General features: G+C 42.0%; 1 protein-coding gene across 2 annotated transcripts in view; it reads right to left on the bottom strand.

Moving 5' to 3' along the window:
* Positions 1-23,342, bottom strand: part of PAWR (pro-apoptotic WT1 regulator) — an 84,269-nt gene that overhangs the window by 22,920 nt on the left and 38,007 nt on the right. For both annotated transcript variants that reach the window (XM_084810410.1, XM_084810409.1), the window contains exon 3: positions 8,567-8,695. In XM_084810410.1, coding sequence (XP_084666536.1) covers positions 8,567-8,695 — 129 coding nt within the window. The remainder of the gene's footprint in view (positions 1-8,566; positions 8,696-23,342) is intronic.

The raw sequence follows: 23,342 nt of genomic DNA, 5'->3' as shown, positions 1-23,342 counted from the left end.
TAATGTGGAATTAAAGGAAAGAAGAGAAAAACAGGCTGGCTAGGCCTGTAATTAAAATAGGATCCATTGTCAAGGATGAGGGACTTAAGAGAAATCAATAGCTATTAACATTGCTTTGACTTCTACATGGGATCAACACAGGGAGAGATGGCCATACTTGGCTATTTGATTTCCTAGTTACACCAGCTATGATTTTTTGTGCTGGGTCATTTGGAAGGTGGAGACACTGAGCAGAGAGAAGGCAAATCAGATATTTATGCATCATCTCTATTCTAGCCTATTTCCCACCTGTCCCACAGTCTGTACACCCCTAGGTGGGAAATCCATTCTGTCTGTGTTTCTTGGATTGTCAGGCACCTTCCATTCCATCATCCACCCACTGACAGAATTAGATTTTTTAAAGTTTCCGAATGTGCACAAATGTGCACAAATTGGCACAAATTCACATGTGCAAAAATGCACACATTCACCCCAAATGCTCATTTCCATGCTTTAACCTATAAGAGAAATGCACATTTGGGGGCTTTTAAATTTTTTCCATATTTTTCTACGACAAAATTTGTGCAAAATTCTCAAAGGTTAGAAAAACAGTCTGCAAGTCATAGAATCATAGAATCATAGAATAGTAGGGTTGGAAGGGGCCTACAAGGCCATCGAGTCCAACCCCCTGCTCAATGCAGGAATCCAAGTCAGAGCATCCCTGACAAATGGCTGTCCAGCCTCGTCTTAAAGGCCTCCAGTGTGGGAGAGCCCACCACCTCCCCAGGTAATTGGTTCCATTGCCGTATTGCTCTGACACTCAGGAAGTTTTTCCTGATGTTCAGCCGGAATCTGGCTTCCTGTAACTTGAGCCCATTATTCCGTGTCCTGCACTCTGGGATGATCAAGAAGAGATCCTGGCCTTCTTCTCTGTGACAACCTTTCAAGTACTTGAAGAGTGCTATCAGATCTCCCCTCAGTCTTCTCTTCTCAAGGCTAAACATGCCCAGTTCTTTCAGTCTCTCTTCATAGGGCTTTGTTTCCAGTCCCCTGATCATCTTTGTTGCCCTCCTTTGAACCCTCTCCAGCTTGTCTGCATCCTTCTTAAAGTGTGGTGCCCAGAACTGGACACAGTACTCCAGATGAGGCCTAACCAGTGCTGAGTAGAGGGGAACTAGTACTTCCCGGGATTTGGAAGCGATGCTTCTATTAATGCAGCCCAAAATAGCATTTGCCTTTTTTGCAGCCACATCACATTGTTGGCTCATATTCAGCTTGTGATCGACGACAATTCCAAGATCCTTCTCGCTCGTAGTGTGGTTGAGCCACGTATCCCCCATCTTGTAACTGTGCATTTGGTTTCTTTTTCCTAGGTGCAGAACTTGGCATTTGTCCCTATTAAATGCCATTCTGTTGTTTTCTGCCCAGCACTCCAGTCTATCCAGATCACTTTGAATTTTGTTTCTGTCTTCCAAAGTATTAGCTATCCCTCCCAATTTTGTGTCATCTGCAAATTTGATCAGCATTCCCTGCACCTCCTCCTCCAAGTCATTCATAAAAATGTTGAAGAGCACTGGGCCCAGGACTGAGCCCTGCGGTACCCCACTCGTTACCTCTCCCCAGCTTGAGAAGGTCCCATTGAGAAGCACTCTTTGAGTCCGATTCTGTAGCCAACTGTGGATCCACCGGATCGTTGTTTCATCTAGCCCACTTCGAGCTAGTTTGCTCATCAGGATATCATGGGGCACTTTGTCGAAAGCTTTGCTGAAGTCGAGGTATATGATGTCTACAGCATTCCCACGGTCTACAAGGGAGGTGACTTGATCAAAAAATGAGATCAGATTTGTCTGGCAGGACTTGTTTTTGACAAATCCATGTTGGCTTCGAGTAATCACGGCATTGATGTCAAGGTGCTTCCAGATGGATTGCTTTATGATCTGCTCCAGAATTTTCCCAGGGATTGATGTCAGACTGACTGGTCTGTAGTTCCCAGGTTCCTCCTTTTTACCCTTTTTGAAGATAGGGACAACGTTAGCCCTCCTCCAGTCATCTGGCACTTCCCCGGTCCTCCATGATTTCTCAAAGAGAATAGACAGCGGTTCTGAGAGTTCTTCTGCCAGTTCCTTTATTACTCTAGGATGCAGTTCATCTGGCCCTGGAGATTTGAACTCATTCAAAGTAATGAGGTGTTCCTTGACCATATGCCTGTCGATCTCAAGCTGCAATCCTGCCCCTTCAGCCTGTACTTCGCCTTTGCCAGGGGGGTCATAGAGCCTCTTTTGGGAGAAGACTGAGCCAAAGTAGGAATTGAGCACCTCTGCCTTTTCTTTGTCATCTGTTATCATTTTGCCATCCTTATTTAATAGCTGAACAACCATTTCTTTCCTCTGCCTTTTACTATGCACGTAGCTGAAGAAAGCCTTTTTGTTGTTTTTAGCATCCCTCGCTAACCTCACCTCGTTTTCCGCTTTAGCCTTCCTGACGCCATCCCTGCAATTCTGTGCTACCTGCCTGTACTCTTCCTTTGTTACTTGGCCTTCTTTCCACTTCCTATATGTGTCCTTTTTTGTTTTCAGGTCATCCCTAAGCTTTTTGTGAAGCCACATTGGCTTCTTCTGTTGTCTTCCACCTTTTCTTCTTGTTGGAATTGTTTGTGATTGTGCCTTGAGAATTTCCTTTTTTAAAAGTTCCCACCCATCTTGGACTCCTTTTCTCGCTAGCATTGTTTGCCATGGGACCTTACTGATCATTGTTCTGAGTTTATTAAAATCAGCTTTCCTAAAATCCAGGGTACGCGTTTGAGTATACTCGGCTTTTGCTTCCCTTAGAACCAAGTCTGTGGAATCCAACCAAAAGAGGAAAAGCGAGTCCGCTGCAGAATCTGTGGGTCAGATTCATAAAAATACTGAACTCATTTGGTTCCATTGTAGATTTCTCTGACATCCCTACTCCGACCCTTGATATCTCTGTACTCTCAGGCCTTAAAATGCTGTTGGTGAATATCAATTTGGCCAATGGAAAGGTGATGACCATCTGTGACCTAATCCAGAAAGAACATGCCTACATGGCATGTATAACTGAAATTCAGTTAAGTGAAGTGGGAGTTGTAAATGTTTCTGAGATGTTTCCACTGGGTTATTGTCATGATCCTGACACTCCAGGATCATGAGGATCATGACCTTCCAGTGTGCAGCATATGATTCTAATGAGGATGAGGCACAGACTACAAGGTAGGATGCATCCCTCAGCAGCACCTCCATCTCCCAGCCTCACAGAAGTCTCAGGCTACAAAATCTGGTGGGCACTTTAACAGTCCAGTTAGCTCCTCCAGGAATAGTGGAGCTGACCACATCATAGGTCTTGTCAGTCTACATACGGCTACAGTTGGTTTTCAGTCCTTGCTGGGAAAGCTTCCTATTTTTGTCTTAGTAGTTCAAGCCAGCAAGACCCACAAGATCCAAGGTCCTGTTTAATTCTGTCTTGATCTTGCCTTGACCTGTCTACTTTTACCAGACTAAAAGTGTAATCCTATGCCTGTTTAGGCAGAAAAACGACCTACAACTTCCAGCATGCCCCAGCCAACATGACTGGCTGGGGCATGTGGGGAGTTGTTGGCCTTTATTCTGTCTAAACAAGCATAGGATTGTGCCCCAAATCTATTTAACCTGACCTTGTCTAAGCTTTACTGGATGGAACTTCACCTGCCTTGATCTGACTCAAGTAACCACAGAACAGGGCAGTTATTAGGTGCAGCAACAAGGTCAGCTTGAGGGGCTGAGGAGGCAGAGAGGCCTTGGTCTATAAGGATGCCACCTTCTTGGTCAGATGCCCTGTACAACAGTTAGCCAATTTTGAATGTCTGTACCTGGGAGATCCTGATGGTGTACCATCAGCCAGAGATGGTATATAAATACTTAACACAAATAAATAAAAAGAAATAGTTCTCTGTGCTTCTACAGACATAATGTTGCTATAAATCAAGCAGAGAGCAGTAACAGTAGACAGATTTTGTGGCTATGAAATAGTTCATAAAATGCCAGCTGAAGGTGCAAGCTGCTCTGCCTACCGGGGACCCAGCGTCCATGTTGTGGGTAATCCACTCATGGCAAAAAGATCTGAAAGCAATGGCTGGACTGTGGAATAAAGACAACACCAACAGAAAGAAACCCTGTCTGGTGCCTCATGAAAAGAGGCTGTGCACGAGCCTAATGACAAAGTCACACTGCCCTGCGACTTTTCAGTCACTGCCTCCCAAACAGAATGCAACTGAGAATAGAAACTGGAGGGCAGAAGAGGAAAGACAGGGAAGATACCCTTGTTGTTTTCAAGCACAACAGATTACTGTACAGAATTTGCTACATCTGTGGTGGCTAAGAATCCCAGGTAGTGCCAAGCTCAATATCCAAGCTCCGAGACCGGTAGTTGCCAGAGACTATGAAGAAGGCATCAGGCAGTATGGGTGAGTGAGAAAGAGAATGGACGCTTTAAAAAAAAAGAAGAAGTTATGAGTTGAATCCAGACTTGGTCATACCTAGAGTAGACTCACTGAAATCAATGAACAACTTGAGTCCTACTGAATTCAATGGGTCTGCTGTAAGCATGACTAACTCTGGATCCAACCCTATATGTTTTCTATCATACTGTATCTTTTGAAGTCAAGTAATGATGCAAAATCAACATATCATTTCTGTGTGTTCCATATTTCCCTACCAGCTTCCTGTACATATTGTACCCATTCTGTCTAGTATGTGCAGCCAATTATTATTATCATAATGTTATTAATCTCTTAATCACATCTTAATCATAAGTTTGCATCATAATTACACTTTTCCACATGGATAAGAACCAAACCAGAACAACTTTAGGCACAATGGAATCCAAACAAGAAAATGTAAATGCGTTGGCTTCCTGAGCATATCCCCACCTTAATGTCTTGTTTTAGTAGGTTTAACTGCAACCAAACATCTGAAATCCTTATCATGTTGTAGCCAAGAGCAACACTGAACTCATAAACAAGTGATGGGCTGGAAGAGGGAGAGTAAACTTAAACACAATCCAGGCAAGATGGAGATGTTTATGGTGCAGATTCTGATTAACCTAGGAGCTGGTGGTTTTCCTGTTCTGGGCAGGATTACACTTCACCTTCAAAAGTGAATTCACTTTTGCATTCAAAAGTGTTCAGAAACGAGTTCAGAATCCAGCCAACTGCCCAATTAGCGACTGTGGGCTGAAGGAAGCACATTACACCTGTACTAAAAGAACTGCACTGAGTCCCAGTTTGTCTGCAAGCACAATCTGAAGTGCTCAATGAAGCCCTAAGAAATTTAGGTTGAGGATACTTTGGGGAAACTCTTCTTTTGTATGAGCCTTCCTGTGTTTTAAAATTGGCAGAGGAGGATTTGTTCTGTTTTCCTTCTTTGGCATTTGGATGGATGAGGGATGGGGTCTTCTCCATGTTACGCAATTGTCTGTCCAGACACATCTGCCAGGCCAGCTCAAGTTTCTCTTTTAAAAGAATGTTAAAACTTTTAAAGAATTATTCTGATGAAAATTTGGGGACCTGGTCTGAGTTTTATTAACTCTTAGCCAGCTACTGAATAATTCGGGGAAAAGATATATCCCCCTCAGATATTGTTGATCCACTGTGAAGCTGACAGCCATCTTAAAGGAGACCTCCAATTTGCCTGCTGCTTTCCAGACCTCAAAGATGACAGAGCACAGAGTCCCAGACAAACCCAAAATACATAATTCTCCTCCCAAACACGAACTTTATATTCATAATTTATCAGACGGAATTAATGCACGACCATATCTGGGGGGGCTTCAATTTATTCTGAAGTTCATTCTGATACAAGCAGAATTGTTACATGAAAGTCTGTGCTTGCACTGGTGGCTGGTGCCCACCGGTGCTGGCGGGACTGTGGACTAGGGATGGCAAATTCCAAAAGGTTTGATTGGTCCATGTACTGCCAGTCTCATTTAGAGGCCAGGTCTCTCCATGCCCCCACCCCAAGTTACAGGGAGTGGAGTGGGGGGAGAGATATGCCAGGCCAGGTGCCTCTCGTGCTAGTAATGTCCCAGGTGTTCTGAATGGATATGCCTCACCATTTGTATCCCATGTCAAACGTTCCACTAAAGCCTCTCAGACCAAGAGTGCTCAAGTAAATGAAGCATCCAAGTCCAGAATCCACTACAACGACCATGATACAAACAGAAGTGGACCATTAGAACAAACTATATATAAACCTACAAACTTCAGTGATGTCCTCTTCTGTGTTTTTGTGTGTGGCTATTGGCTGAAAGTACTACCACCCACAGGAAATGATTTAGGAATGCAGTTAGCACAACTATGCACCTGTTTTTAAAAGGCCATATGCTAAAGCTATCAAGAAAACCCAAAGTGGAAAATGGCTTCATATGTGATATTTGAAAGTGCAGCTAATCCTATATTTTATTTTAAAAAAAAATACTATTAGCAGTGGGGGCTGGGGATGCAAGAGAAAAACACAGTGTGTACTTTCAATATTTTCATTAAATTAAAATGCTTTTGGCATGTATTTTGAAATGCTGCTGAAAACTGAACAATTACAAAATGCAGAACTATTTAGCATAATTAAAAAACACACAGCTAAACCTAGTGTTGTGTAGCCTTGGATCCTAGGATAAATGTCATCTGGTGAAGCGTGACTTGGCCACTGTTATGTGTATATAATATGCATTTTTGAATTTAATCAGTTAAGATAGATGACTGGTCAAAAAAAAATCTTCAGATAGTTGACATTTTTCCATACTCTGGCTGGGATCCTAAGATAAATGAACAGATGCAAGTTCATGGAAGGAAAGTTTTCCATCCCTTCTGCCACCTGCAGCTGCCTGCACCCCCCTCAAAAGCCTCTCCAAACATTTCGGGGGCGGGGTCTTGAACAATCTGAGAGAGGGTACTAGAACAGGGGAAATCCACCAAAATTGGGCAGGCTTGATCTGGGGCAATTCAATCCCCCTCCCATCCTGCATGGTTCAATCATCTGTTTTAACAGATTAATTTAAAAAAATGTAAACTTAATCCAAATGTAAACTTAATTCCACAAAACACATTAAATCATCCCAGCATCTCAAAAACCAGCAGCACAAAAACACTCTTGGAGAAAGGCAGTGTCAGGATTGATTCTGCGCGCAGGGAGATTGTTAGCAGCTCAGATTCAGAAGAGGAGCAGCCAGAACTGGGGGAGGTTTTTTCACAGGCCAGTTAAGATATGGATAGGTGTGCTTCTCAGGTTACCAGCTCCCAGATGGCCAAGCATGAAACCTCATCCTTACCCCCCTCCATGAGAAGCAGTGAGCAGGAGGAGGAGGAGCTTGCGGTCTGTGACCTAAGGGATGCCAGGTGGAGACACAGAGCTAAGAGGGAAACGTCAGGGGCAGAGCTTAGACGTTTGAACCAGTTAGCAATGCGTGAGAGGCTATGCAGGGAAGCAGCAGGAGAGGGACAGAACCTCCCTCTCATCAGACAGCCGCCCTTTCAAACTGTGGGCAACTTTCATTTATTCCCATTTGAATCCCCTGGAGGCATTCCTTGGTAGCCAGAGAGTCTTTGAGGATTTGCATCTGTAATGAACCTGTGAATAATGAATTAAAGGCATGAGACCGAAGCCTCTATTTTTGTGTGTCTGCGAGTGCTTGAGGAAGGAGGGAGTCAAGGGAACCCTGACAGGCAGGCTGGAACAGACATTCCTAAGACCATCTGAAGGCCTGCACTGTGGGGGTCCAGGCACAGCTCAGTTGGAAGGGATGACCATAACCATGTGGCTATCACCAAGAAGGCCATGTCTTTCATGCCCACCAACCTAACTGATTTTACTGATGAGCATGTAAACAGAGCCTCTGGAGCTGAGCTTAACATATGGGAAGCATCATATTTGTGGGACTTTAAATAACCTCACTTCAAACTGTTTAATATCAGCACTTTAACTTGGGCCCAGAAACACATTGGTTTTAAGAAATATTCCCCCTCATTGTTTGAAGGAAAGGCCATCTTTGATATTTCTTTAATCACTGCATATTACAGTGGCACACCAGCGCATCCAAAAAACCCCAACCAAACAAACACCAACAACCATGTCCTTAACTCTCAGTGCCACCTTTTAAAATTTGCCCTTGCTGATTAGAACTGGGTCTGAGAAAGTAAACCTTTACTTGATCAATCTACCTATTAAAGCTTGAAGTCCTAATAATACAGGGGTCAACAACTTGTGCCCTCAGATGTTTTGGCTTACAACTCCCAGCAGCCCTCACCATTGGATATGCTGGCTAGGACTGATGGGAGTTGGAGGACAAAACCTCTGGAGGGCCACTAGTTGCCAATCATCATCTGGCAGTAAGAGCCTATCATATAGATAGAAAGCCACGTGTTTCATAATAAGTATTATTATGAATGAGCATTAAAATAAACTAAGCTGCTGGCGCTAGTGAAGTATTGGCTATGTGCAAAACTACGTTTTGCAGAATCTGTTGAATTTCTTGAAGCTCAGACTCACTAGAACATGCCAATACAAGACTAAATTGGTGGGGGAATGTTAAACCTGCTCACCTGTAATATGTATGAGGCACTTGGGTCTGCACTGGCCGATTCATTCTGCATAGTATTCTGTTGTGTGATTGCATCTTCCCTTTTACGCTCCTTTTGTCCTGCTTCATCATCATCATATTCATCCAAGCTCTAAAAGAAAACACATAAATGGTTTAGGTTGGTTTGTTTTTTTGCCACACGCATGCCAAGTTCAAAGTGCTACATCTGATGCACGTGTCTGCCTTGTCAAATATTTGTTTAGTTAAATGGAAGATTACATTTTGAGGACACAGCAGAATATTACATTTGTGCTAGACAGACCAATGCCCTGGACTCGCTGTTGGGCAGCTTCATAGGATCAGCATAGGATACCGTTTAGAAGCAAAAAGCAATTGAGGAGACCACAGGACTTTGCTATCAGAACGGTCACATTTTTCAATAGCATTTTAAAAATGTCTGCAACTGTAAAGGGAAAGAAAACAGATGGAAAATGTCAAGGTACTGTATAGCTGAAAGCTCAGACTGATACTGAAGTCTTCCTACTGAAACTTTGGGTGTACAGAAATGATAGGCATCATTTTTTTAGTACCACTAAAATTTAGTGGCCCACTATTTCACTTTCCTCCTTCTAGTAACTAGTATTTCAAATGGCCTTCAGCATTTACATCATGATATGCTACAGTTTGATATACTAGTTACTAGAAGACGGAAGGTGAAACAGTGGGCCACTAAATTTTAGTGGTACTAAAAAAATCTAATATGCAAAGAAAGGGCAAAGTAAATAATCAGAGGGCAAGCCCTACAGTTGGAGAGCAAGGAAAGCAAGAGGGGAAATAATTTTGGGAGGCGAGCATTTGTTGACGTTCCTTGCAATGAAAAAGAAACTACCAGAAACACCCAGATTATTTTGTCCAAATGTTTCAGTCAGGAAAGGTAGTACACTTTCACAAGCAGAGATCAATAAAACTGCCTGAAATTATTTAGGTTTCTTTTATTATTTTACTTACTTACACACACACACACACACACACACACCTGTAGTGACAGGAGTACACTGGATGGGGGCTATCCCAATAGAGATCTAGAGACCTTAATACAGGAGTGGAGGTCTAAGCTCCCCGCTCATTGACTCACAATCCGGCTGAAAACAGTTCTTCCTCCCACAATATATGGAATGAGACATAATTGGAAGAAAAGATGGGTTGGCAAAGAAGCAACTACCTCTACAGATAACTGGAGAGAAGAGTGATGGGCGTAGGGGTGCGCATACACCAAGATGTTTTGAGGAAAGAAAAGCAGAATTGCAACACTTGTTCCCACACTCATTCCCCTTCCACTGTCACCCCACACACTCACTCCACTTACAATCGAGCAAGTGATGTCACTCCTATCCTTCTAAAACAAAGCGAATCTACCCACAGCTTCTGGAACTACAGCAGTTAATCCAACAGAGATATTTCCCTATTATTTCCTATTCTCTGTGGAGTTCTGATGCTGGTTGCATTTATGCACAGTTGCACAGTTTAAGAAACGTGAGAATATAGTTGTTTTCCAAATTTTCTAAAATTAGGTCAAGGTAATTGAAAAGAAGAAGAAAGCTACATGTAAATCACAGGCTAGCTATTAGCTGGAAGTCTACAATTTTAGTTCTAGGCACTGACTGAGTTTCTGTGATGTCCAGAAGCTCAATAGACAGAGAGAACCATTCCAGAGTTAGGAATGCCATTCAAAATGTAGATCTGATCTGCAGATCTTAGAAAATCAGATTTCTGCAACAAGAACTATTGACCTCATATAAGGCTTCTAAAGTAAAGAAAGATTATACAGGGAATGCATGTTAATTTGCTGGAAAAATGAAAACATTGAGGTTGATTTTGTCTTCAGGGTTTAAAATAATCACAGAAAGTGAGAACCCTAGAAAGTTTCACAAGAAAAAAATTTTCAGACTGTGGAACAGTCTGAGATAAAGCTACCTTATCCAGAAAAAAACATGCACCAAGGTCTTAGAAACTCAATAGGTCTAAGATTTACTGTCATGCCAAATAAACTTGGCCTTTGTAGGAATCAAGCTTTTTTTTTTTAATGAAAGGGGTCAGGGGAGGTAAGTAAGCAGCTATATTGAGATTTATGGCACAGCAGCAGCTAGGCTATACTGCATCACGCTCTAATGTTATTGCAAATACAAGGTGATTATTTCATCAGCAACTTGCCTGAATCTTTGAGAGAAAGAGACAGCGACAGAGACAGAGACAGAGAGAACAGCCAGCCAACAGAGTTCAGAAATCTGCATAGGTCAAGGGAGGTGTGTATCAGTTGTGGTGTGGAGACTACAACATCAGACTGTTGATGCAGGAATTCCAGGGTAGTACCAGTAGGGAGTTCACTACAGGGAGGCTGAGATTATTGCCCCCCTCCACACGCTGAAAGAACGTGTGAAGGGGGTCTTGGGGCTGCAATACACCTGGTGGCAACACCCCCACCCCCAACCTGTGTGCTGGCCAGTATGTGAAGGGGCTCTATGCACATACCCCTTCATTTATGTACATGCATAAAGCTCCTCTATGGGAGGGAAGAACCTGGGCCAATCTGAGTACCTCCTCGTGTGGAGGAACTCTACATGCTTAGAATACACAGGTGTGGCTGCAGGGTGAATCAGCAGGTGAGGTTAGCATTCTTCCAGTGTGTGTGTGTGAGTGTGTGTGTGTGTGTGTGTGAGAGAGAGAGAGAGAGAGAGAGGTTTTTGTGGCCACCTGGACCCCCCTTATGTGATTGACACCCCATTCCCTGCGTTCAGATGTCTTACAATTGCTCCCATTGTTAATGTTGCATACATTAACCATAAACTGTTTTAAATAACTTTGGCACTGAAGACGCCTGCAATTTCATTTTGTATAAACAGCTGATAAGGTAAAAACAATAAGGCAGAAAGTGGCTTGCTAGTTAGCTGCTGATTATTTCACAGTGCATTCTGAGAAATTCTTCAACTGCGGTATGTATACAGCAACCTATAGAGCAGATACAGATAAGTGCAATTGCAATTATGATGAAGTGAGAAAAGCGTCCTTATAAACAAGAATGTCACTTTACAGGTCAGAATGTATTGACATGAGGTTTCAATCCAGAACTACCAGGTCACGTGTTCTCTTTGTGCCAGCACCACTTTTATACTGGGAAGCCGAGGTTTGGGCAGGCATTAGGACTGTTCAGACACACACACCATTACATACACACATTCAATTAATGCATGAGGGGGGAGTCAGATAATTCCCACTAGCCATGTACCCTGACATTGACGCACCCAAGGATCACGCACCCCAGGGCCACTAATTTGGCATTAGTGTGAAATGGCCTGGGGCTTATGTGAGTACAGCTGTACAGTCATAGGATTACTCAGGAAGCCTGACTGCACAGAGCCATGGAGGACCCATACTAGCGAAGGCCCTCTTTCACACTAATGCTGAATGCACAGCCTTCACGGGCAAAGCCAGCAGGCTTAATCCTGATCCCCGCCAATGCAATTGCTGAACATGTGAGGGCATTCGTAAGAACAGCCATGTTGTCAAATAAGCAGCTCTTTTACACATTATCTTTACTAGCCTAGTTACCACATGCTCCTAATAACTACCTGAGAGCGTTAGAGAACACATGTGTAGGGGGGGGGGAAGTTAGCGAACTCTGGTGTACACAAATAGATTTTTTTTTTTAAATGGCAACCCCCAAAATCTCACCAAGAGGCATAAAGTAGGTATAGTGATGGACTAGGGCCAAGTACCAAAAACGTTAAGAACCTATACCTGATCAACAGGGACAGTTAAAGGAATCTATCTGTTGTTGCTACCTTTGTGGTTGCTTTCACTCCAACCCAAATACTTGTAAAGACCTTTGTTCACATGGTTCTTCCCAATGGTGTATGTATGTATGTATGTATGTATGCATGTAAGTATGCATGTATGTATGCATGTATGAATGTATTTATTTATTTATTTATTTATTTCTATACCGCCCAATAGCCGAAGCTCTCTTACACATAACACACATATAACATGCAAGTAATTTCTTTCAAGGGGCCGGGTACCTTAAATGAAGGGGACTGTTTGTTAAACACTATCTCAGAGCTTGTTAAAGTTTGTTAAAGTTTGTTAAACATCAAAGGGATGTTTAACAAACAGCCTGCACTGTTACAAACCCTAGTGTTCTAACCCGTAACAGCAAATCTTTTAAGATCACGGTGCTGGCCTTATTTTGTAAGACAATTCTTGTTTCTTCTACACTGCCACTAAGGACACAAAATTGATAACTAAATTCAAATCTATGTTTCTGAGAAGTTATGTCATACCAATCACATTTTTTTAAAAAGGAATATATTCATTAAATAAACAAAATCACTGGTAACATCCTCTCTTGAAACAAGAAATAATGAGGTAGGTGAGAAAGTTCAAATTCAAGGTTGGCCCTACCATGACGCGGACTGATGCACGTGCATCAGGAGGCAGAGTGGGAGGAGCCGCAATTGTGCTGCTCCCACTAGAAGCTGACTGTTAAAAATAAGACAAACTGACTATTAACAACATTCAGCAGACTACAAGAGTAGAATGCCTTTTATTAATAAAAATGCTTTCCAATGTAGTATCTATTATGCAATCCTTTCAGATGCGTTATCATTAATACCTCCTCAGCTGACAAACAGCGACAATTTTCCAAAATTCACCTGCTTCAATTACTATTGGAAAAGATGTTCGAGTCTCAACCATATTCTGCTTCATTCTTCTCTTACCAAAACCCTTCTATGATGAATTTTATTCCGTTCATAAACTACCATCATGAGACTTACTCATGTCCGAACAGTCTAATCACTATAGGTTTATGGGGTCCTTTTATTCCAGCTTATTAGATGCTTTGCCATAGGGTGGTAAAACTAACAAGCCAAACAATGGCAGTACAGCGACTTCGAAGAGCAAGATGTTAAAAAAAAAAAAATCTCACAACCTTTCAAAGGATAATTAGCCATTTTCCTAATGTGAGCATTCCTCACATTACTAACATTCCTCAACAGCCATTTGACTTCCAAAATACCAGTGCAGGCTTGCAATTAGTGGCTGACTGCCCATTTCCCTACTTAGCTCTCCCCCATCTGCTCCCCTTTCACCATTTTCCCATTGGCCATTCCCCCACACCGTTCCTTCTTCATTTAAAAATTATCAATGCAGGCCCACACCCCACCCCAGCCAGCTGAAAAGAAGCAACATAGTGGACTTTCTATGGCACTGTTCTCTAGTCAGAAATAGCACTGGTGTTAGCAACCTTAAAAGGCCACTCATGGAGCTGAACTAAGTGCCAAAATAGACTTGACTTTAACTCTGTTTCTAGCTGCTACATCTTTTTTCATTTTTACTTTAGAGCAGGGGTGGAAAATATGCAGCCTCTGGAGCAGCTTCCACCATCCAAATCCATGGTGGCAAAAAAACAAAAAAAGTAAAGTGGACAGTAAACAGTGGATAATGTGTTCTACCTGGTAAAAGTGTCTGAGAGATAATGGAGTTGTCTCATTTCAGAGGAAGAAAGGGGAACCTAAATATCTCAGGCTAGAAGATTCTTGGTCTACTGGGAACCTTCTATGTTTGAATTAATATTTATTTTAATCTTCCACTGTTTCAAGTCTTTCTAATCTCAGAAAAGGCAAATGTTTTCTACTAAAGTATTCCTGCACTTCACTGTATATAGAGCACTCATTTTGTAGATTCATTTCATTATTTGGACATGTATTTGTAAACACTGCATGCACATGAAACATTTAAGAAACTCACATAGACTTGATTTTCTGATACTATGACACAAGAACCATTACACTTGGTCCAATTCCAAACCAAAAATGCTAGTAAAAATGGTTGTAAAATGAGGGGAAAGAGAAGCTTCTTTCCAAGAACAGTTTTTTAAAAAGCATGTTTTTAAAACTCAGAGGCTGACAGCTATCCAGTGCACCCTGGAGCATTCCAGCCACCCTGCATTTTTTGCTAGATGGGTGATTTCCCCTGTCTAGCTGGGGAGTTTTGGAGCAGGAGAGGGGAAGGACTGCACTGCACATAGGAAGCTGCATAATGCAGCTTCCACGGTCCCCTCCCCACGCCCAGGACCGTCCCCTTTCCCCATCTCCACACTCCGTTTCCAAGCATCGATATATATGTAGCACAAAGAGAACCACACCAGCTGTGAGGGGGAGGGGGTGGGGAGCCCAGTTTCTGGGCTCCGAGGTCCAAGAAACCGAAATATCCTTTGGCCCTCTAAGTGTCTAGTGACTACAAGACTGCGCCCTTAAACTACTAAACCAAGCAAACTCAGAGATAGCATTCCCAGTCCAAAAAACCATGCCTGCTGTCTCTCTCCTCTTGCATGCAGAGTAAACTTCCTTGTTTCCTCATGACAAAACAAGAAACTGTTGTTTAAGTGCTCCCTACAAACTAGGATTGCAAACCATGGTCTGCAGGAAGCATGGGGGAGAGCAATCCTATGGTCTGGCGGGGGGCATTTCAGGGACCACAGGATTGTTTGTAGAGTCAGAGAACTGACCCCCTCCCCCTCGCAGGCAACACAGAGAGAACTCCACCGGCTGCCTCTCCAAGTTCAGAAACTTGACCCCACAGAAGTAGAAAAGGGGAGGGGGTGGGGAGGGGAGGAGACTGGAGAGGCCAGGATATGACTTAACCTGAGCCTCTTCCAGCCTCCTTCCCTCCCCCTCTGAAGTGCCCTTGCCATACAGGCTGGAAAGCTCATCTGGCAAAATCTGCAGGGCGGGAGGATTGAAAGACAAAGATCACCTCCGCCACCCTCCTACCCTGCATTAGATGATTGGACGCCTTCAGGTTTGGGGGCTTCTGATCATCAAGGGTGCAATTGATAAGTTGTTGTTGTTGTTCAGTCGTGTCCAACTCTTCGTGACCCCATGGACCATGGCACGCCAGGCCTTCCTGTCCTCCGCTCTCTCCCGGAGCGTGCTTAAGTCCATATTCATTGCATCAGTGATGCTATCTAGCCATCTCATCCTCTGTCGTCCCCTTCTCCTTTTGCCTTCAATCTTTCCCAGCATCAGGGTCTTTTCCAGGGAGTTTTCTCTTCGCATTAGGTGGCCAAAATATTTGAGCTTCTGCTTCAGTATCTGTCCTTCCAAGGAGCAGTGAGGGTTGGTTTCCTTTAGGATTGACTGATTTGACCTCCTTGCAGTCCAGGGGACTCGTAAGAGTCCTCTCCAGCACCACAGTTCGAAAGCATCGATTCTTTGGTGTTCAGCCTTCCTTATAGTCCAGCTCTCACAGCCATACCTTGCTACTGGGAAAACCATAGCTTTGATTATACGAATCTTTGTCGGCAAGGTGATGTCTCTGCTTCTTACTATGCTGTCTAGGTTTGCCATAGCTTTCCTCCCAAGGAGCAAGCGTCTTTTAATTTCATGGCTACGCTACAGTCACCATCTGCGGTGATCTTGGTGCCCAAGAAAATAAAATCTGTCACTGCTTCCATTTCTTCCCCTTCCATATGCCAGGAAGTGATGGGGCCAGGCAATTGATAGGACTGCATCCTAAATCACACTTCCATAATTTGGACATCAGAGGGGAACTGTGGTTTAAATAAACTAGAAATTCTTCTCTGAGGAGGGAATGGGAATGGGAGGAGGAGAGAAACACTCAAGCTTGTCTCCATTCCAAAATACCAGGGTTTGTTAGACTGGGAATATTATATCTGAACCAGGCCATTGAATGTTGCCATTCAAGTTGACTTAGGCTTTGTATTGCTGCGCATTTGTACATCATTGCTTGTCTCCAGCATACCACTGTGATGTATGTTTATTTCTTTATTTGAAATACAAGCCAACAAAGATAGCTTTGTCGCTACAAAAAATAATAATCTTGCCAACAATGTTGAGTGAAACAATTATAAATATTATTTGAGCCAGCGCATTTTTCTTAATGATTTATTGTTATTGCAAGACAAATATGCAAAGGAGACATTACAAACCACAATGTAGGTAACATTGGAAAGTCTTTATAAGAAGATGGAACTGAAAGAAAAGCAAAAAATATATTTATAAAAGATCAAGAATAATTCACAAAGGATTTTAAGCGGCCATCGTTATGGAAAGGCTGGTCCTATCCTGTTGTAAGCGCTGTTGTTTTTAAAAGCCACAGATAGATGCAGGGCACTGTGTATATACCCTTCGTTATGACAGTGATGATCAAGAGGAGCAGACTAGGCTGAGTGGAGTGGGAGATGAGTGTTCCCCTGACTGCCGTGGTGTCTCCAAAGTGCTGTTCAGTAGTGTTTCCCACAGAAGTGAAATGGTCATCATTCACTTTTGGTAGCAAATACAGAGATGCACCTGGGACTAAACCCACCTCTTGGGTTGGTGGCTGTGGCAAGTTTCTGCCTTCCCTCTCATCAAAGGGCAGTATCCAATGCTGCTGCACCAGCAGGAACAACTGCTAGCACAACAGGAAGCAGAACCAGAAACTACCTGAAACGACTGCTTCTGGAACGGGAGCTTGTTTTATGCTAGCTTCCCAGTGAGCTAGCGCATCTTTAGCACTGGTGTACCATCAGCACTGGATTCTGCCCTGTGTCCCAGATAGCAGCCTGTTTAGTTTTCTTTGGAGCAGTCAACAGGAATAGTAAGAAACACTACGCTCGAGTTTTTTGTTCACACCAGGTTATTATGAAGAGATAGAACCTAGGAACTAGCTTCTTGGTATTCCTAAACCCATATGCCTGTGTTTGCTTTCTTGACTGCAACGTCTCTGAATTATTGTTTGGTTCACACTATGCGAGGCATCACATTTTGGTGTCACCCTACTGGTTACAGGTAGCCAAAATTATGGAAAGCATTGCCATACAGTCTTCCTGGCTTGAAGGCAGTTGACTCCGTTTTGGCAGAAGAGGATAGCAAGATGGTGATAGTAGAAAGCATATGTCACTAGACTTAAACCCACACTGCTTGCTCTTGGGTACAGTTTTTGACCAGTAACTTTTTGCTTTTCCATGTAGATCTCACATAATATATTTCTGGCTAATCTCCAAGACAAAAGTTTTAAAATAAGCTGATTACAAATATGAAATTTAATATTACTAAAAGGTAACCATCTGCTCTACATCTTAAAACTAAGTTTGTTGTCTACATATACAATGCTGAATTTTAAGGGGTTAATCTACTTCTACATTTGAGTATACTATACAGAAGTCAGGATGAATTGAACTGTTGAGTCTGGTTCAACATGAACACTGGTTTGTTTTGTCAAGGGTTTGCGGCACCCACACATCTGCAAAAATGTGTGGTTTATGCAAAAAGCTTTTAGAACCATCAGTACAACAGCAGTGCAATAATCAAATTCCCTGGGGTGGGAGTCAGATGCTGCTGTCCCCAATATTAAAATGTGCAGTTAATTTTTCCAACTGCATGGTAAAGCCTGTAATAATGTCCCTTAGACAACAGACAGCTGAACGAGCATCTGAGGGTGAAAAGGAATGTTTTCACAGGCACAGTTAGTAAATACCAATGGTTGTAGCAGGCATTCTTCCTTAAATGGAAGCTAACACTGATTTACCTAAAATGTCTTTTGCTACAATAGATGCAGCAGAACAGCTATTAACCTTTGCAACACCTTCTCCTAGAAGACACAAAAGCTGAACACTTCATCACAGATTATTGCTTTTAAATTCATTTTTCATTATTTTCTTGAAATCCTCCATGTCATGTTTGATTTTTATAAAAGGATGGCATAAAAAAACAGCTTTTCCCTCTGTGTATATAAGAACATCACAAAGAACAAAAAATAACCAAACTGGGATCAAACTTTTATTTGTACAGATTAGGAACATTATGGTGTTTTCTCAGAGACACCTGAAAATTTAAAGAAGGTAAAGCCGATATAATTTTGTTTTGTTTCCCAACAAGATCCAGATGCATTTTAAAATTCGTTAAAGATATTCAGATAGGATAAAAACACAAACACCCATATTCTAAGACGACCATCTTTCAAAACTAGTTTGTGAAAACAGAGAATTATTTAGATATAGTCTTATGCTGATTTGATTTTATACTTTTAATGATATTTTTTATGTAAACCACCCTAAGATCCTTTTTGATGAACGGTAGCATATGCATTTCCTAAATAAATAAAGACATGAATACACAAATGGTTGGCTCTTCTCATTTAATTGTGTGGTGTGAAATATTTACGGACTATTTTATTTTTTTTAGTATCCTTTTCAATATCTTTTAAGTTTAGCAAAAGCTATAAATAACAATTCTGATACCTCAAAAAATGGTCTGAAGGCGTATGCTGCAGTTACATCGAGTATCCCTCTCCCCCCGTCTGCTCCAGAGCATAGGGGACCCCTTCAGAATAGCATGGGAGTGGCAGAGGATGCAGGGGGAAGGAAGAATCAGCAAAAATGGTTTCCTTCCCCATTCTGTTGATGGACACCTCCACTGGATCAAAGAGCCTTTTGTCAGTGGAGGTTACCACTGGAAACGATCCATTGCCTTTTATTATTTATTTAGCGTGTGTGAGATGTACACTAGAATGTATGAGAGTATTAACTGAAGGGACTTGAGACGTGAAGAGCTGCCTGTGTTTGTACATTCTAGATTTAGGCTGCATGTGGACCATTGGTTAGTGTTAAAAGAACAAACCGATCCATCCCTGCTCTTCAACACCTCCTCTGGTGTGGCTGCAAAGAAATCAGAAGTTTTTGGTTCTGTTTTAGATTAACTGCAACTGCAGTTTAGTATGCTGTCCAAAACTTAAAACAGTAGTTAATCTTAACTTTCATCAGTGAAAACAAGCCAGCCTTATAAACTACAATTTGAAGCTGGCTTGTTTAAGATTAACCACATTTAGGAGAAAGGGGGAGTGTGTGGGAGACTAACCTCATTCTTGCAATGCTAAACTTCTGGCATATTATTTTATTTAAGGTATCGTTAGGCCACATTTTAGAGATGAGCCCTTACGCTGTGGTGTAAAAGGTAAAGGTAAAGGTGTCAGTCGTGTCCGACTCTAGGGTGTGGTGCTCATCTCCATTTCTAAGCCGAAGAGCCAGCGCAGTCCGAAGACGCTTCCGTGGTCATGTGGCCGGCATGACTGAACACCGAGGTGCATGGAACGCTGTTACCTTTCCCGCCGAAGCGGTACCTATTTATCTACTTGCAATTTCTTGCTTTCGAACTGCTAGGTTGGCAGAAGCTGGGACTGAAGATGGGACCTCACTCCGTCACGCAGCACTCGGGTCTCGATCTGCTGTCCTGCCGACCTTCCGGTCTGCAGTTCAGCATCTTAACCACTAAGCCACCGTGGCCCCTTTATGTACACGCTGTGTGTATATCACATAAACACTCAAAATTTATAAAATTGATAAAAACCTAATTGCCATAAAACTTCATAGAAGGCAGTAGTGGGAATCGAGAGCAAAAAGCAGTAGCAAAATAGCAATAGCCACATTCAGCAGAGCATATCAGTCAAACAAATAAAACGATTCAGCTTCTGATGAAGCAGCAGTATAATATACTTTGAAGAAAAGTGACTTGGAAAGTGCATTTGATGGCTTGTAACTTCAGTTGGAACAGAGTTCCACTGAGAAGGGCCTCTCCTCATGTCCACCAAGCTAACTGATCTCACTAACGGGCACACAAGCAAATGCTCTGAAGATGATCTCACAGTGCAAGCAGGTTGATACAGGGGCAGGTGCTCCTTCACTAACCTGGTACCAAAACATTTAGGGACTGCATCCAAATTCTTACTAATAGTTTGATTCAAGACCTTCTAGGGGAGGGGTGGGAAACCTCAGGCCTGGGGCCCAAATCCAGCCCGCCCAAGATTCTCCAGATGGTGCTGCTCCCTTCCCCTGCCCACACCCCCTTTTCCCCAATCACCGATTGTTTGGTGGTTTCCTGACTTTTGTGCAGGTTTTCTCCCATTCTAAAAGGTTGAAATTCCTCTCCTAAGGCTTAGTTATTAGAAGTAAGAGCTTTAAGCTACAATATGCTGGTATATTTTGTATTTTTTCAGCCTGTACCCTTTATCTTTGGCCCTGCCCACCACTGGGATGCAGCCCCTGAGAGCTGCTTCAAAACCTAATTCGGCCCTTGGGCTGAGAGGGGTCCCCTACCCCTGTTCTAGGGCCTAGAATTATGGCTAAAATTGCTACGTTTTCAACATCACACACTTGCTGGTGGATTCTTTTCATTTATTGAATTAATCTTGGCATGGTAAGCAAATCATTGCGTGGACCACGTTGACGGTGGAAATAAGGCATTCCATTGCAATGTTTTTCCCATTTCACATGAACTGGAAATGCTGAAAAACAGTTTCCACTTTGGAGTTCTCACTTTGAGAGCCACTGGACATGGCTAACTACTAGGCCAGAGGTGCAGAGATACTGAAGACAAGGCATCAATTTGTAAAATCCAGACATCACTACTATAATGTATTTGGAACCAGTGAGTATTTATTCATTCTTCCCCTGCTGCCCCACCTCCAGCCTTTTCTTCCTGTGGTGGAACAGTTGTTTACAAGGACAATGTTCTCCCAGCAAGAGTTAATGATTGGTACAATAAGAAAAGAAAAGCATGACTTCATTCTCTACATTCCATTGAGGAAGCTTCTTCTAAAATTGGTGGGGAGGAGAAAAACGTGCAGTGACCCAGAAATCTTGTCATGGTACAAGTCACTAATTAAAGGCTAAAAGAACAAGAAAGATGGCAATTAGAAGTCATGGCTTGTGACATAAAAAAATTACACCAACTGTGCATTCAATTTTGTTAGCATTCCTTTCACTGTATGTTATCATTACCTTTGCTGGTACTACCTTTGCTTGAAAACTAGAGCATCTGAATACTTATTAACATACCGTAAGTAAAGAGTTGTTAACACTGCTTTATGAACCGCATTCCTGAACATTAAGATTTCATTGTCATTCATCCCTTCAGATATTCAATACGTCAACTTAAAGTTCATCAAAGCAATTTTCATTAAATGAAAAATGGAACTGATTTTTAAAAAACTAGTCACTATAAAGCTGCACAGTATAGAAGCATACAGGAAGCAAATTCTTTGCTAATTTAATACTAATTTCCCGTAATTTTGCTTAATTGGTTTAAATTATGAACTGTTATTGTGAAAACATTTACTGCTTTTCAAATGCATTGAAATATTAAATATACCTTATGCAGATAATTGACCTTTTCAGTTTAGATTAGGAGAATAAACTACTAGACCTATGCAGTTCTAGAAACCACTGAATAGAAAACACTTGCCAACCTATATGTATTGGGTAAGTGGGTATAACTAAGTCTCCTGATTAGACATGTATGGGATTGAGCTGTAAATGGTTTTTAAAACATCTAATATTAAATAAGAGTCATCTAGCATTCCACAGTTGTATGACAGCCATCAATTAAGTTTCAATGCTTACAAACAGGTTGATGTAACAGGTTATGCTCTATTTGCCTCACAATTTGGCCAGCGTTCCTTCAAGTCCTGCATCCCCTTTATATAGAACTCATTTTCAAGCAACAGAACTGCAGTGTATATCTAAAGTTAACAATTTACAAATCTAACAAAAAGCACAACATTCACACCCAAACAATTACCAGATAAAAGCTTCAGCCATAATTTAAGAAACTACACTCCAAAAACATTTATGTATATTCATACACACCTTACACTGAAAGAAGCGTTAGGCACCCACCAAAAGGTGAGCAGAGATGGGGCCAGGCAAACATCTGTTTGGCATTCCAATGGCTATGGTGTTCCAACGGCTGTGTTCACACATAATGCTACGCCATGGTTTATGTTAACCATGGTTTGTTGCTTTAGCCATGAATTGTCTTGCAGATGAGCAAACAAACTGCTGCTTGTTTTCACTATTTCTGGTTTCTCTCCCACCCATTTTGCCAGTCTTCAGAGCAGTTTCATTTTCAGGCTCCTCTTGCTGGGCACCTGTTTCAGGATTGACAGCAATGCAAACAATCCAGGGATAAACCATAGTTCTGGGTTCAGACATCACAACAAGCCATAGTTTAAACAAGCCAGACTTCATAAGCCAACAACAAACCATGCCTTATATTTGTGGTTTGTAGCTGATTAACAAACCATGGTTTGTAGCTGATTAACAAACTTGATTAACAAACCAGGAATGGGTTCACATACAACAACAAGCCAGCTTTCAACAAACCATACGGTGGCTTAGTGTTACGTGTGAACTAGGCCAATTGTGTTTGCACCAGCATGGAAAAGGCTGTGTCCCTCATTCCTACTTGCTAAATCTCTAACAGCAGGAGCACATAAAATAGAGCCTCAGTAGATGATCTTAAGGGTCAAGAAGTTTCATATCAGAGGGAATACTTAATATACTATAGTCATATAGGGGAGAGAAAGTAGGTATAAATGGAAAGGCATAACCAAGTGCTGTTAATGCAGAAGTCTATAAGATGGTTTGCAATGACACCCCAAAATATTATATGGAAAGGAAGAGGGGGCAAAGTCTAAAATTAAAGCCCTCTCATTTTTTAAAAAATGCCCTGATACTGTCTCCCAACATCAAAACATGTATTTTGGAACCCACAATTTGCATTTATTACAACCAAATTTGTAGACAGTGTAATGCATGCAGCTAGTGCAATTATACATTATTAAATGGAGGTAATAATTCATCAAGGAAACTTATCTTTGCTATCCTCTCATTATTTCTCTTCCCTTGGCAACTTCCTTTTCTTAGAAGTCTGCACTAGCCATACAGTAAAGGATGCAATCTC

Source organism: Heloderma suspectum, chromosome 7 (assembly GCF_057233095.1).
Source record: "Heloderma suspectum isolate Gila_16-S chromosome 7, 16-S_ref, whole genome shotgun sequence".
NCBI classification, from domain to species: domain Eukaryota; kingdom Metazoa; phylum Chordata; class Lepidosauria; order Squamata; family Helodermatidae; genus Heloderma; species Heloderma suspectum.
The sequence above is the reverse complement of the archived record's forward strand: the minus strand, read 5'-3'. Positions and strand labels throughout refer to the sequence as shown.